Source organism: Mytilus edulis, chromosome 4 (assembly GCF_963676685.1).
Source record: "Mytilus edulis chromosome 4, xbMytEdul2.2, whole genome shotgun sequence".
Lineage (NCBI taxonomy): Eukaryota > Metazoa > Mollusca > Bivalvia > Mytilida > Mytilidae > Mytilus > Mytilus edulis.
The window spans coordinates 82,821,402-82,837,241 of NC_092347.1; the positions used below are offsets into that span (position 1 = coordinate 82,821,402).

Sequence of the window (15,840 nt, forward strand, 5' to 3'; positions counted from 1 at the left end):
AACAAATATATCGTTTAATCAGACAGAAGGTACAAACAAATGTAGCGTTTATAATAACAAACGATGAACGGCAAACTGTAGACGCATTTTTAACACAAACGTTGCAAACGGCTAAGCGCGCACATGTTTTGATCATTTGTTTCTAACATACGTTTGCAAAGTTTACATAAACTTTGACAAACTATGCACTCGCTAAAGATGCGTCTACAGTTTGTCGTTCATCGTTTGTAAGTAAAAACGCTACATTTGTTTCTAACTTCAACCTGATCAAACGATACATTTTTTCTACGTTTGTAAAAAGCCTGTTTACCAACAACATGAGCATGCATTATTGAATGTTCAAACAGGGTCAGTTAAGACTTTTTAAACGAAGTGTTTGTTTCTACTTTTGTAACGTGTAGAAAACAACAATAAACGACACACAACATTTACAAAATTTTGGTTAGAAAGAAATGCATTATCAGAAATGCACTCCAAGAAATGCACTTTCAGAATACACAGTAACTGTTGATAATTTTTTTTTTAAAGCCTACTGCGGAGAAAAAAGAGAAACTTTACAATTCAAACGTTCTATTTCATTAAACAACTCATTTTTCGAATAGAAATGCCTAAATACCTTTTAAGCACGGTTTTGCCAGGTAAAATTATTATTTGAACAAAAAAAGCATTTTTCAGTCTCATTTGAATATAAAATTACAATTAATCCCAAACAAAAGTAGTCATTAAATAAAGTTGAAATATGTTCGATCTGCCTTTTTTGGACATCAAAAGTCAATACGATCGTTTTAATGTCAATTTCCGATCGTCTACCTCACAAAATCTTGTTAGACACTAAACCATAAATAAAACAGGTATACATTATACTAATTGATGTATAAGAAGCATACTTCCACTAAGGTAAAAGAAAAAAATATAGAAATTGAAATTTCTTAACGTTTCTTACATCTAAAAAGATTATTGCAGAAACTGCATTGAGGCTGTTATATACCTGGCCAAATGAATTGTTATTGTGAATTTGGCATTAAGTTCTGAACAAAAATCAGAGGACTACTAGTAATAATATTTGTCATAATTCATATTTTGCAGCGTCATATTAATCTAGCATATTTTTCTGTGTCCTGTAAGTCACAGACAGTTACAAAAACATAGATTGCCTTGCTTTTCAAAGTCTACTACGATAACAGACCTGTTGGTGACCTTCTGTTGTTGTTTTTTTTCTATGGTCGGGTTGTTGTCTCTTTGGCACATTCCCCATTTCCATTCTCAATTTTATTCGTCCAATAGGAACTTTATCAGAAGGAGAAGGATGTTGCATGCATTGATATATCACTGAACACTGTTAAGTTCTATTAAGAAAAATTCAGTCTAAATTACTACAAGCATACATATTACTAAACTGGGATGGACCAGTGTTAACTGTCATGATGCTATATACTAAAAATTCAACTTTAATGAAATTGACATGTCATTGCTTTATTCAGTCACTCTATAATTTAGCTTTAAAATAAAATCTGCGCACTAAAACTTAAACAGATATCGAATGTTAAAAAAGAACAAAATTATAAAACCTTTAAATACTAGGTATTGAACTGTTTTGACTGGAGTAAATCGTGAACAATTTACAAAGAACACTAACACAGCATCAGTTTAAATTGGCAACATTCCTCTTTTAAAAAAAGACATTTACAAATATTTTGGTTTCGACCAGAACAAAGAATTACATCTTTTAATTAACAAATGCTGTTCTCAAACACTCCTTGAAATAATATGGTTTGCTTTTGTTTATTGGTTTACATGCTCTTTTATTATCTAAGTTTTACCGTATCCCCTTCCTTTTACAGAAGTTTTGATATATACAGTTTCAACTATGTTTGGCTATAATTATGATTAAAAGTAATGGTAAGGGTAGATATATTCGATTATGAAGAATGCAAAACATTGGTAATGGTGGTTGACTATATACTAGCAGCTTGCACAAAGGTAGATCTATTTTTTTTTAAAGTTTTAAACATTTATTGAAAGCAAGGTAAATATGTCTGAATTAATGACATAAAATGTAGACTAAAGTATAATAATCAAATAGGGAATAACTTTATTCAACTGTTTTAATCCAATAATAGTAGTTAAATCTAATGCCGTTGTGTTGTATAAAAATCAAAGAATTGATGTATTGTCCTGAGGATAACTATTTGTATTTGCCGTTGATATGATCTGAATCAATTTCATTTGTATATGACAATAACACCGTAAATAAAGGCAACTGTCAGGTAGTATACCGCTTTTCAAAAGTCATAAATCGATTGAGAGAAAACAAAGCCGGGTTACAAACTAACACTGAGGGAAACACCAACTATAAGAGAAAAACAAGGAAACAAACGATAATGCATTATACATGAAAAACGAAATATTAGATAACAACTACCATATTCCTGACTTGGCACAGTCGATCTTTCAATTGAGCATGGGGAATAGTAGAGTAAAGCATAGAAAATCAAATATTGTAAAGTTGCTGCAAAACTGCAGAGATCGTGATCTATGTTAAAACAGTAGATCTGTAGATCTTTTTAGAATCCACCTCTGATTAACACCACTTGTAGAATATATCTCATCACAATATTTTTAAATGCCATCTATTACTGTAGAAAGAATAATAGACAGTACTTTAGAAAGATGATTAGTGGAAAATTTTGTTGATCCATCCATGTAGCGTTCTTTATACGGAGTTTTGTGAAGTTTTGGTATCCAGTATAATGACGGTAAATGTTTTTCTTTTTCTTTGGTATTGATACCAAAAGTTAGGAGAACTTTAAATTATTCAATGATTGGGAAATGTCGCATCCTCTTTATAGCGGAACGTGAGGTTAAGGGATAATGCTAGCTTTTTTACATTCTTCTTTAGAATCTCCCGTACGAGGTTTGCCTCAGATAAAAAAAATGAACAAATCGATAAGAAGTGGCAAAGTCAATTGTTTGTTGTAAAACACGTCCTCCGCAAGACTGGGGTTTGAATCAGCTTGCAGAAACTGGGAGTGATTTGTGTCTTATTTTTTGTGTGCTTAATATCTATCTAATGTTAATCGTAGTCTTGGTTTTTTTAGCCCATACTTTAAATAAAAACAACAGTAGTATACCGCTGTTCGAGACTCATAAATCGATACAAACTAAAACTGAGGGAAACGCAATAAATATAAGAGGAGAACAACGACACAACATAAATTGTAACACACACAGAAATGAACTAAGCATTTAATTTAGACAAAATGCGATGAGAAGACCAAATATAACATCAAAACTAAATACATGAATTTGGGATAGAAAAGTACCGTGACACGTCTTATAGTAATGTGAACTCACACTCAAATATAAGAGGACACAAACGACACAACAGAAACACAACGTTGAAATGTAACACACACAGAAACGAACTGTAATATAACAATGGCCATATTCCTGACTTGGTACTGGACATTTTTGAAAGAAAAAATGATGGGTTGAATCTGGTTTTGTGGCATGCCAAAACCTCCCGCTTTAATGGCAATGTTAAATATAACATAACAATGACAACATAAAATTACAGGACTACAATACAAATAAATAGGATAACATATTGGACAAAAAACACACGAATAATAGCTAACAAAAGGCACCAGGTTTAAAATTTAAAACGCCAGAGGCGCTTTAACCTGTATTTGTTCACATACCTGTTTGCTAAATTGTTGAAATTTAATGTCATACGATTCCTCCTTTAAACTTCATAGTTGAAAATGTCTCAGCCCCAAAAAAACTAATCACAGTCATCAATATTTGTTGGAGGAACAACAGACTACAAGAAAATGTTACTGTTATCGCCTACCTACAATTAATTGGACAATTGGTTTATACATAATAAGTCCACGTCTAACCAACGATTTACAATAATATATTTAATAAAATAGAAATACAAAGGATATGGGATATCTATCAATGACACATAATCAGTACATGTATACTTATCAAGCAAGAAAAAAAACCTCAAAAAGCAAAATGACAGCGCTTTCAATCCTGTGCTTCATCTCATTCTGAGTTCTTCACCATGGAGGAAAAAAAACTATCATCAATTCACTGTAAGTTAAGAACTTCCTCTAGAATCTTATACATTTAGTTCCAGCTAATAGTTGATATTTTTTGTGGCGTCACTTTTGCATTATCTGTGTTGACAACTACACCGTTTGATTGTTTTCGATATGCTGTTAAATTGAGTTGCGCAATCCCATAAAGTGTAAGAAAGGAATCAACGAAGATGGGTAGAATAATCGATATTAAAACAACCCCACTTATTGCGCACACTCCACAAATAGCTTTTCCGGTCGCAGTAACAGGTGTAACATCTCCGTATCCCACCGTCGTCATGGTTATTATCCCGAGCCACCATGCTTGAGGAATATTATTTAGCTTGGGATTGTTCTCAACTAGGTAAATAATGTTTGCAAAGATTAAAATACCTATTCCTAGATACAAAAGCAGTACCAAGAGATCTCGAAAATTCTGTTTCATTGAAAATTTTAGAACTTGGATTGTACTAAAATGTTGACAATAACGCACAAGACGGAGCATGCGTAAGACTTGCAGATGTTCCAATACATCCTTCATTACTATTTGCTGGTGATTCTCCGTTATGGCAAAAACAACTATAGTCATATAACCCGCAATAAGGGAAATAATGTCTGCTAAATTAATCCAAGACATAAAATACTCTGTCAGGCTTGGACAACACAGTAAGCGAAATAACAGCTCAACTGTGAAAAAAACAGTTGTAATGTATTCAACCATCATAAATGCCTCATTTTTAATTGTAAATGTTGGCAGGGAATCAGGTTTAGTAAAATTTCCATCTACGTCTTGTACTTCAATGCGATCATCATAAATTCTTATATGATTACAGGGTACTGACAAAAAATGAATTTCTTCTTCTACGTAGTTATTATAGTCGTCCTTGTAGAATTTTTGCATTTCACAAGGTGTCAGGAATCGTCTGTGCTGTGGCAATGTGTTGATTGACATTGTAACGGCAGATGCTAGAACAAAGCTAATTCCCACGAACAGAAATATCTACAAAATAATCAAACGAATTGGTTTGAAAAAGAAATTTGCACAATTTTGTATATTTATTTAATTTAAATTGAAACGATAAAATATTTCATTTTTCTGCAAGTAATTTCCTGTATGAGCGATTTATTGTTTATTTTAGACTTTTTTTAATTTTGATAAATGTTTTACCTATTATAAATCAAATATGTGAACATGAATTTAACAGCTAGTGGACATTTAAGGGAAAACTCGTAACTCTTTTAATACCGAAAGTTGAAAATTGCCACCACAGGAACAATGACCATTTTTAAATTCACTGATGATATTCATGATTTTATTAATCAATGCCGTAATTAATTTACCTTCGCTCCTATGGATTTTTCCCGGTTATCTATAATGCGCCATATTTGAGAACGAACCCTTCTTTTGCCATTGTCGTCTGTTAATTCTAATTTTGCTTGCTGTTGTAAAAATTTAGATTTTTTGTCCAAGTCATCCATAAACTGAAGATATTTATAAAGACAGCATTCCTCTAAATCAGTGTAAGAGATACGCCAAAAGTCAAGTTCTCTTTTAAAGGCATTCGGACAAGTAGTTGGTGGCATGTGGAATTCACCAGTCTGATAGAAATTCAAAATGGCATAGAAACTATCTAAAGGTCTATCTATCCATAGGTCAGGATCTTCTTCGCTGGCACAAGTCTTCATAGCTATATGTCCTAGGTATGTTTCTGGTTTCTCGAGTAATAAATCCCGCCTTATCTTAAACGTTAAACCTGAAACATTTATGGTGATTCTGGACTTATTTTCCATAATTTTTAAGCAAATCAACCGACTTTTTGAACAGTGTTGTACTCTGGTATTAGATAAAAACACTTAACCAATGAATTGAGTGCTCTAATTGGTAAATTCCCCCTGATGGATATGTTATGTCGATTCCGGTTGATGAATATCTGTGAAATTGAATTTAAACACAACCGTTATTTGAGAATAATCAATGCTAGTTTAAAGTATCCTTCAAATGGCTTGAATGTCTGGTCCAAATGAGACAGCCTCTTGTTTAATATATATTGATAATCAATGTTACATCAACAAACATGAAAGGTCCATGTAATTGAACAATTAACGTATAATGATATAAATTGTTGTTTGAATAAGTTAGAATAGTTATTTGAAAACTGATCAGTAGGTACAGCATAAAATAAAAACACCGTAGGCTAGCGTAGATTTAAGGATCAAAGCCAGACAGATATTTTTGGATAACTGTTGAATGTTTTTCTTTATTTATAAGTCTAAATTGAACTGAAAAATGCAGTGCCATAGCAAAAATAAAAGCGGAAAACGACCAGGATACAGTCAACAACAAAAGACGTTTACGACGACAGACGTCCGAACAGACGAAAAGTAATGATAAAAGTTCACATGCCCTTGTTGGTCAGGTGAGATGAAAAAGATGTATTTTACGATAAATTTGTTAGGATGAAATATACATTGAAGTATTTAATTCAAACACGTATGTATCCAATTTTTGTTTATTTGCGGATATTATATATAATAGAAATTGATAAATGATAAAATCAAAAATGTTAAGCAAACTAAAATCTACAGACAGGTAAACATGACAAAGATCGTCAATTGGTCCCTTGTAGAAGTATTTGTCAATGAAAAATTATTAATTGAACCACTTTTTCAAAACCCATAATAGCAAATTGTTCGGTACATTTAGATAGACATAAGTAAATCAACATGTTCAAATCGTCAATTAACCCCATATAGGAGTTATTGTCCTTGACAGGTGCTTTTACTTACATGGATATTTAAAGAAACCGATAGAGAGAGACTGTAGATTATCATAGCAAAAATAGTTAAAGCATGGCCAAATTGTCATTTTCATTATAGGATTTGGTTTTTATAGAATTTGTTGCCTTTAAAAAAACAATTTTTTTTATTATTTTTTTTTTTTATATTTTTGAAACCTCGAAAACTTTATTCGATAGATATAAATTTTAAAAATCAAAAATAATCATCAATACAACATCTACAAATAACATCACTGAATAAGTTTTACATTTTTTAAAGCAATCAAAACTGATTAAAGTACAGTAATTTAAAAGACAAACCATAAATATCAAAATGGTATATCTTTACCACGGTAGCGATTTAGGCTATAAGTTGTCTCTTGTTAATAAATATTGCATCCATTTAACATATTTACTTGTATTGTTATCATGTCATAATGATTACTAGAAATACACAGAAAAGAGGAAACTGCACAGCAGACGTCTTCATAATTTTGAGCTTCGTATAAGATACTTAAAACGACAAAAAAAAAAGACCCGAAAAAAACTTGCAAGGAACGGTGCTTTTAATCACTTTTTTTTCAAATTGTATTATGTTTTTGTCTGGATTTGATTTAATTCTGTATTTTGACCCCACAGATAAAGAACAAAGTCCTCGTGTACATGTTTATCCGTAGTAAAAGTTACTTTTCCATGTCTTCACAAGCTTTTAATGGATTTGTTTATTGGTATTATTGTTTGTTTATCTTATCTAATTAAACTACGTGGGAACCCAAAATCAGGTGTGTATTCCTAATACATTGTATATAAGGTATATAAAACAGTTGGCCATTACCCGATGGTCATTACTCGTTTCGACAACCTTCTTGATAAACGATAACAATGTTGTGTGGGTTTCTTGCTGTAGTTGTTATTCCAACATTTGTCTTCGCGTGCTGTCCACCAAAGCAATGGGAAGGGATTGAATATACTGCTCTAGGTTCTACAGGAGCTGACGGCAAAACACATTATACAGAGGTTGGCATGTCTTTAATTCAAAAAACTGTTTTTACAAAACAATGTTACTTTGTCAGACATACACGTCTTATAAAAATAAGAAGTTGTAACACAGTTGTCTTTTAAGTATTCATGTATTTAGGGTAAGTTTAAAAATATCATTGATAATCTTATCTATTAAAAATTATTTAGTAATAAATATCTACTAAATTTTCCGATTATTTTGCAACGGTAACTGAGGGAGGTGTGGTTTAATTATAACTTGATGACTTTTCTTTTCAATAAGGATTACATTTACTATAATAGCAATCATACGGGGTAAAACAATTTTCATAGATCTTTTTATTTTACAAAAGATTTTTTTATTATGCTTGGTTTTAGATAGAACAGAAGGTATCAGTCGACACAGACCGAAGAATGGTATATGTGGCACAATCTATGGTTGTAGATGGGGCAAATGTAATGCAAAATGTCCTTCAGAATTACAACACGGTAAGAACTTAGTCCAAATGTTTATACTTTTGTTAATTGTACAAATCTTTTTTTCTTGAATTCAATTGAATAATATAAAATGCCGTATTTCTTCAAGTTTATAACAGACTGGCTATGTACGGGGTTAAAGTGAAATCAAATTAACAATGGTCTCGAATGTGTAAACCTTTAAATTCAAAGAAGTTTGGCTATTTCGCTTTCATTGATTTCTCAACCACTGTAGTCATTTTTTAAAAGTCTTACAATCGTAAGTTCATTTAACAGATTCAAGGCGTCACGGGAAAAACACAATTAGCCTTTCAATAAGTTATAGTTTTTTGGACTTAATTAGCACTGGCCTTTTTCAGCTTGTCTGACATATTATGTTTTATATGAAAAGGTTTTTTTTTTAATTATATATATAATTTCAGGCGACTCAATATATAACACGGAATGGAAACTGTGAAAAGATGGGTGTAACATCAGTAGAACCCGGATGTATCCCACGTATGTAGTGTAATAATACTTAATCATTAGATTGAATATCATTAATAACAGTTTAACCCTCTCCCTTTCACACCGGTACAGCTTACCGGTGAAACCAATTTCAAGATTTTTTTGGGACATTTAGACTTGTTTAATCGCCATTTGCTGACGTACAGATGTGGTTAAGGGCTCAAATTAATCCTCAGATAACCAGCAATGCGATTTAATGTGCATCAAATCTCTATCATTATAAGTTAATAAACAAGTCGCCCCTTACTGATGTGTAATTTTTTTCTGTAAAAACCATTCATTTTTCTTCGAATTTTGAGGGATATTCTCAAAAAGAAGTGCAAAGAAAACTGCTCTTTTCAGAGGATTTATGTCTTTTTTCAATAACTGTGCAGTGAGTTTTTGAAGAATAGTATTAAACTAATAGTTCTAACTTGTACACTAGTTGCAACTGTAATTTTTAGTGTAGCAGCGCAATCACAAACTTGAATTACGCTAAAAATCTGAAGTCATTTCTTAAAGATATTATGAGAAAAGAGACAAAAACCGCTAAAATATTCTAATTATTTTTTGCAAAGTTGAAATAGATGTAACAAAACATGGTTTCGTAAGTGTTGCGGTATACTAAAGTTGAAAACACTTTTATTTGAATAAAGGAACATGTATATTTCAATGAAAAAAATGACAGTTTAAAGAGTGGATTCCTCCTAGATTTGCGTAAAAATCATGCATTTGGCAACAAAAAATTATCATCTGAACACATAATTCCAAAAAGAAAACAAACTGGGTGAGAATCTTTATATTATTTTTTTTTTAAATTTCTTCCGTAGTAGTAGAATTAAGTACTTAATTTTCGATCAATTCACTACAATGCCAGTGGCGCAGGGGTACGCTGATCTATCCCAAGGCGCTAAGATTGAGAGTTCGAATATCACTGCCGGAGTTGGAAAAATAATTTCCTATAGTTAAGTTTACTTTCAATTTCAAAAAGGAAACCTACGAAATTTTTTTTAAAAGGATTTGTGTGTGCAAAATTGCCCCCCCCTTTTTACCCCCTTTGCTCCATCGGGCTCGGTCAACGGTGTCCCAGATCAAGCTAGCATTGGTAATTCAATGAATTTTCCCTTGTAAAAACAAAGTTTAGGTTGCTGATTGATTGAAAACGAATTAGATTAATAACTAGGGTCCAAGTTTGAAATCGGACAAAAAGAGCGTCTAAAATCAATTATTTTGAATGTTACGGACATCGATATTTCAAGGTCTATAGCACGTTATTTATACCACTATGATAACTTATATGGCTTCAACAGACTCGAGGCATTGTGTTTCCATCAAAACCTGACCCTATTAGCCCACCAATATGTCTCTGCACGACTTTTTGCCCAAGGATTTCGTATTTTTTCACTTTTTCTCCAACAGTCACGTGACTTTTGAAAATGTACCACGTAACCAAAAAATGACGAATTATCTTCAAACTTAATTTTTTGAAATATTTTACCAATTATCTTTCATTTGAGCCCAACATGGCATGTGTATGACCATTGATGCGAATTCTGTATTCCTTTAAACTTCGATAATGTATTTTCGATAAGTAGAGGTCTAAAATGCATGAAAGGGAAAGGGTTAATTGGTTCAGTTTTTGTGGCAAGTGAAAATTCGCCCTTTACACGAATTCCCAAGTTCAATAAGAATGCAACGTCTGGGGATACGTATCAGAAGGAATATAAAGGAATAGCAAAATTCCAGAGGCAACTTTACCGAAGATACAGCTTCAGTGTTCTCTAAAAACACACGAACTCATGGCGTATAAGTCAGTTCCGTGTTTTCCTCTTTTTAAATATTTTATATTTTGTTAGCTAAGAATGTATCATTTATAATGAGGCCAACGTTATGTTTTTCTTTATTTGTTTTGATGGCCTGAAATTAAAAACAAACGCATAACATTTCTATGATGTCGTGTTTTTTTATGTTTTATTTAGTACGAATATAATAAGGCAAGTTATTTTTATCAATATTTTCGATGACGGTAACAATTGTGTTGCATTATTGAAAGGAAGTTGATCACTGCATATGGTCAAATGGTTTGCTCTTTGTTGAAGGCCAGACGGAGACATGGTATTGTTCAAATCTTTGTCTTTTGTTTTTTATAAATATTGTCGCATTGTCAATCAAAGTACAGCTCCGTATTTTTTGGTTTTATACGAATGTATAGTTTTCGTGATAAATCTAAGAACAAGAAGACTAAAGAAAAACGACATTACATCATACATCATTATATAACATTCATAGTATGAAGTATGTTTTGTGTGTTATTCTTCAGGACACACGACCATGTCTGTTTTTTTAATCGTCTTTTGTTATTTAGAAAATGCTTTCGCAGCATTGATGCTTGAAATTTTTATTGTCTTTTATTATTCAGAAAATGCTACCGCAGTATTGAAGTCGTACATGGGTGCTGGAAACTCTAAGATCATGACAACAGTTTACAAATATGTGACTGGCATGTCTACTTCCTATATAACTATGGCTGATGACGGTTGTATACCAATGGCATATGAAGCAGCGGGTCAGAATGCGGATGGAGGTAAATCTATATACTTTTAACATATTGACCCCAGCGTTTCAATTATATGTTGTATTTGTAAACACAAGATACGGACCTAACTGTACACGAATAATCTTCATTTTAAGAAACAAATTATAATAAGTCTACAGGAATGCAGCACACGTATTCAACCTTACTGAAATAAAAGAGAGACAAAAGAGAGATACTAAAGAATCAGACGGAATAATTAAATAATTAATGCTATGATTGCAAAAAAAACTAAAAATGATAAAAAGACAAACAACAGTATACAAAACAAAACATAGAAAACTAAAGAATTCAGCAATACGTTTCACATCAAAAACTGTGGTTGATCTCGTGTTCTCTGTTAATCTTGCTCCATATGTGACACAAGATATAAGATAAACAAAATACCATAAAGCCCAATGATAATCTATATTTACATTTCAGGTGGATTCCAAATGACAGTTGAGTTTTTTGGAATAACACCAGGTATTGCAGATACGTCAGTCTTCAATGAACCAGCTCAGTGTGTAAGTATTGTTTTCGTTTTTCTTTTTGGAGAAACTAATTATAACCACTATGCTTATTGCATACAACAATTTTCTATTATATCATTTCAATAATATACATATATCCCTGCCAGTATCAACGTAAAGAGCATTTAGGCTGATTCACGAGCACTAAACCGCCCAAACAAAGAAATACAAACCACGTGACAATTAAAACTGGTGATGCAGCAACAAAAGTTGTATACAAAGTAAGGCATTTCTATAGATATTACTATCACATGTACAAACGAGTGTCATTTAAAATTGAGAATGGAAATGGGGAATGTGTCAAAAAAACAGCAACCCGACCATAGAGCAGACAACAGCCGAAGGCCACCAATGGATCTTCAATGCAGCGAGAAACTCCCGCACCCAGAGGCGTCCTTCAGCTGGCCCCTAAACAAATATGTATACTAGTTCAGTGATAATGAACGTCACACTAAACTCAGAATTGGCATGTTTTATTGTTACATATTTAAAACACAACCACGTGTTTATTTATTTCCAATGCTTACAATATAAGAATAAAAAGTCCAAGATGGGGTATCATCGAATTTCCAGTAAGACAACTCTCTACTAAGGACCAATAACGTAGAAGTTAACAATTAAAGGTCACTATTTTCAGTTTTCCATATGTATGTCATTTTTGTTTTGTAAATTATAACAAGTGTGGACACAGATCTGTGTGGATAGTATGTGTGAATGTTTGACTGATTTCTGACAAAGAGACTTCTCTTGGGTTTTTTCACGCAGGGTTCTACATTATACTGTGTTGCACAGTGACAGCCAACCTGAGCCAAATACTAAACATTAGCAATGTTTTTAATCTAATATTAAGTTTTAATGTTCAAGGTTGTCATGGAGGAGAAACAAATTGCATTGATTTCCAAATAATCATGATAAAATAAATGCCACATCTTTGATATTGGATACATTTGTAGCTAGAAGAGGAACACATTAGGTTTCTTTCTGCATTGTGTGATTTTTTGAAAGGGAGATGGTATCTGATTTTGTAAATTATAATAATTGTGGTTTATAATTTTTAATCGTTTTATTTCTTTTACAGGGTGCAAATGTACCTGCATTTGCTGGAATTGGAGTTGGAAGACGATAAATAATTTATCATTTGTTTGCCTTTTTACTTTTTGTACAATAAAATCTTTTACCATTTTATATGTTTGAATTATTTAGATGGAAACTGTAGCAATAATTGATTAAACGTTCATCTGATAGTTAAACGTCTACCAGTAGGTATTTCGTTTATACTCCGGACACTAACAAGTCCAACAATTTAGTGCTAATTCAAAAAATGAGAAAGAAATTGTTAATGAATCATGGATTAAAGACATTTACTTGCTACTGAAAAAGAAAGAACAGTTAAATGTATGTTGCCAAAAACAAGAGACATATTCCTTTTTTGTTTGAGTTCTGTTTTGCTTATTCATCAAGATTAAAAATATCTAACGAGATAAACTGTGAGTAGAGCTTATGCAAATCGAGCAAGCTCCTTCATTCTTATTGATATGACAGAGTCCATGTGTTGTCATGGAAAAGTTGGAACCATAAAGCATTCGAGTACAAATGAAACAGGTTTACTGTGATTTTCATTAAAATTCCGCCGCTAGTATAAATGAGTAAGTTAACGGATATATAAAAAAGGGAAGAATAAACAAATGAGTAATTAAAAACTTGGTTCGAAGAATAAAAAAATGTTCGAAGAATAAAAAAATGGGTATTTGAAAGCTTGGGTCGAAGAATAAACAAATGGGTATTTAAAAACTTGGGTCGGAGAAAAACAGACAGTATCACGGCTGCACAAACGAATGTTAAAACTGAGACTTATTTCAGGGTTTCCACTTGCATGATCAAAACGATCACAACGACGGATGCCATATATGATTCAGGATCCGAAGCATTTGAGATCATCCCAGTTTGTTTGTGGGTATATTTGTGTTGCATAGGCTTAAGTTTTCAATTTTGTGTTTTTGTGTACTAATGTTTGACTGTTTTTTTAGCAATGGCGTTGTCATTTTATTTTCGAGTTACTTATGAGTTTGAATAAAGGCAATAGTAGTATACCGCTGTTCGAAATTCGTAAATCGATTGAGAAAAAAACAAAATCCGGGTTACAAACTTAAACTGAGGGAACCACATTAAATATAAGAGGACAACAACGACACAACACTAAAATGCAACACACACAGAAACGAACTATAATATAACAATGGCCATTTTCCTGACTTGGTACAGGACATTTCTGGAATAAAATGGTGGGTTTAACCTGTTTTATGGCTAGCCAAACCTCCCGCTTTAATGGCAATGTTAAATATAACATTAAAATTACAACATTACATGACAGGATTACAATACAAATAAATGGGACATACAGAACATACAGGACAGAGAAACACACAAATAATAGCTATCAAAAGGTACCAGGCTTATAATTCAATACGCCAGACGCGCGTTTCGTCTACATAAAACACATCAGCGACACTCAGATAAAAATCTCGAATGCCAAAACAAGAACAAAATCAAAGAGCAGTGAGGGCCAAAAATTCCTCAAATGTAGTGCCTGGGATAAGACAATCCTTAGTATTTAGAATAGTACACACTTTTGCAATCAGAAAATTATAAAAAAAGACTATATGATAGAATACATGTGAACACCGAAGTGGTGACTAACTACAGAATAAAAATGAATATGAAGACAACCTAGATCAGCACATAAAAAGCACAGCCGAACAACATAAAAACATTTCAAATATTCATTGAAATTATAGTTATAAAAGGTACCATGATTATAATTTAGTACGTCAGACGTGCGTTTCGTCTTCATAAGACTCATCAGTGACGCTCAGATCAAAATAGTTACAAAGCCAAACAAGTACAATTAATAATGTCTCGAATTTTAGTCATTTTGATCTTCATGGAAATGAGATGTACCAATGCTAATACAACTGTATATCAAATAACATTGACTTATGAGAGGTGGTTTCCTTTAAACTAGCATACAAACAAACTTTCACTTGTAAAATATGAATTTATTTATGGTGAACCAACCCCTGAAGTAGTAATCGTGCAGTCGGGTAATAGTGGATGGATACCGAAACTGGTGGGTGGATACTTGTCAAATATTTCAGAGCTTCAAAGTCAATAGGCTATGACTAAGGGTGTGTCCAAATAATCTCCATGGAAATGAGATGTATCAATGCTAATAATTTTATATGTACAACTGCATACCGAATATCATAAAATTACACTAGTGGTTCTCCATAAACTAACCTAATCACAAACTAATAAATTGTTGACGCCACCATCGCAGACGCCGGAAACAGAATTCATATGTCTCGCTTGTGGCTTGCTTTTGATTCTATCAAGGCAAGACAACAAATCATTAGATGAACTTTAATTATAATTTCCCATATCATTGTTGACAGTATGAAGAATATGAACAAAGCGCTTGTTTTGTTTTTTTCACAAAATGCAGTTGATGAGTTTTCAAAAGCTTATAATAATAATCATACATTACTGCTATAGAATCAACTTATGTTTATTCAAAATTTACTGACACGGTTGACCTTAGAGAACCTTTTGAAACGACATCTGTACTGTGCTGATAAAATGTGTCAAAAGAAAAGAAATATGCTCAGTTACGATAGTTTACATACGAGAATGAAAAATGTTTGATGTACACACAAACACATATAGTCACCAATAAATAGTCTATCAATAAGTAAATGCGAAAGCAATTTACAGATCTAACATTGTTGGGTTGATGTTTAGACGAGTTGTATAAACATAATGTACACAGCCATGTTTCACCATCATTGCTGGTGATCCGATGGATAAATCTGTTGTAGAGTTGTCACTGAATCAGACGTACTTATAAATGT

General features: G+C 32.4%; 2 protein-coding genes across 2 annotated transcripts; one reads left to right on the forward strand and one right to left on the reverse strand.

Moving 5' to 3' along the window:
- Positions 1-3,898: 3,898 nt before the first annotated feature.
- LOC139520757 (potassium voltage-gated channel subfamily B member 1-like) lies at positions 3,899-6,220 on the reverse strand. The gene is made up of 2 exons (XM_071313682.1): positions 5,430-6,220; positions 3,899-5,088 (listed from the first exon to the last, which is right to left on the reverse strand). Exons 1-2 carry the CDS (start codon positions 5,877-5,879, stop codon positions 4,138-4,140), a joined length of 1,401 nt encoding a protein of 466 aa, XP_071169783.1. The 5' UTR covers positions 5,880-6,220; the 3' UTR covers positions 3,899-4,137.
- Positions 6,221-7,699: 1,479 nt separating this feature from the next.
- LOC139518547 (uncharacterized) lies at positions 7,700-13,117 on the forward strand. The gene is made up of 6 exons (XM_071310039.1): positions 7,700-7,882; positions 8,243-8,353; positions 8,764-8,839; positions 11,247-11,411; positions 11,844-11,926; positions 13,011-13,117. The coding sequence occupies exons 1-6, from the start codon at positions 7,748-7,750 to the stop codon at positions 13,056-13,058; spliced, it is 618 nt and encodes a 205-aa protein (XP_071166140.1). The 5' UTR covers positions 7,700-7,747; the 3' UTR covers positions 13,059-13,117.
- The last annotated feature ends 2,723 nt before the right edge of the window (positions 13,118-15,840 follow it).

What these genes read in the sequence shown, in the direction of transcription:
- LOC139520757 (XM_071313682.1), bottom strand. Translation starts at nt 5,879, where the DNA reads ATGGAAAATAAGTCCAGAATCACCATAAATGTTTCAGGTTTAACGTTT. An exon ending in AAAAATCCATAGGAGCGAAG is followed by an intron (nt 5,089 to 5,429) that starts GTAAATTAATTA and finishes ATTATTTTGTAG; the next exon opens with ATATTTCTGTTCGTGGGAAT.
- LOC139518547 (XM_071310039.1), top strand. Translation starts at nt 7,748, where the DNA reads ATGTTGTGTGGGTTTCTTGCTGTAGTTGTTATTCCAACATTTGTCTTC. An exon ending in GGGTCAGAATGCGGATGGAG is followed by an intron (nt 11,412 to 11,843) that starts GTAAATCTATAT and finishes TTTACATTTCAG; the next exon opens with GTGGATTCCAAATGACAGTT. An exon ending in TCAATGAACCAGCTCAGTGT is followed by an intron (nt 11,927 to 13,010) that starts GTAAGTATTGTT and finishes TTTCTTTTACAG; the next exon opens with GGTGCAAATGTACCTGCATT.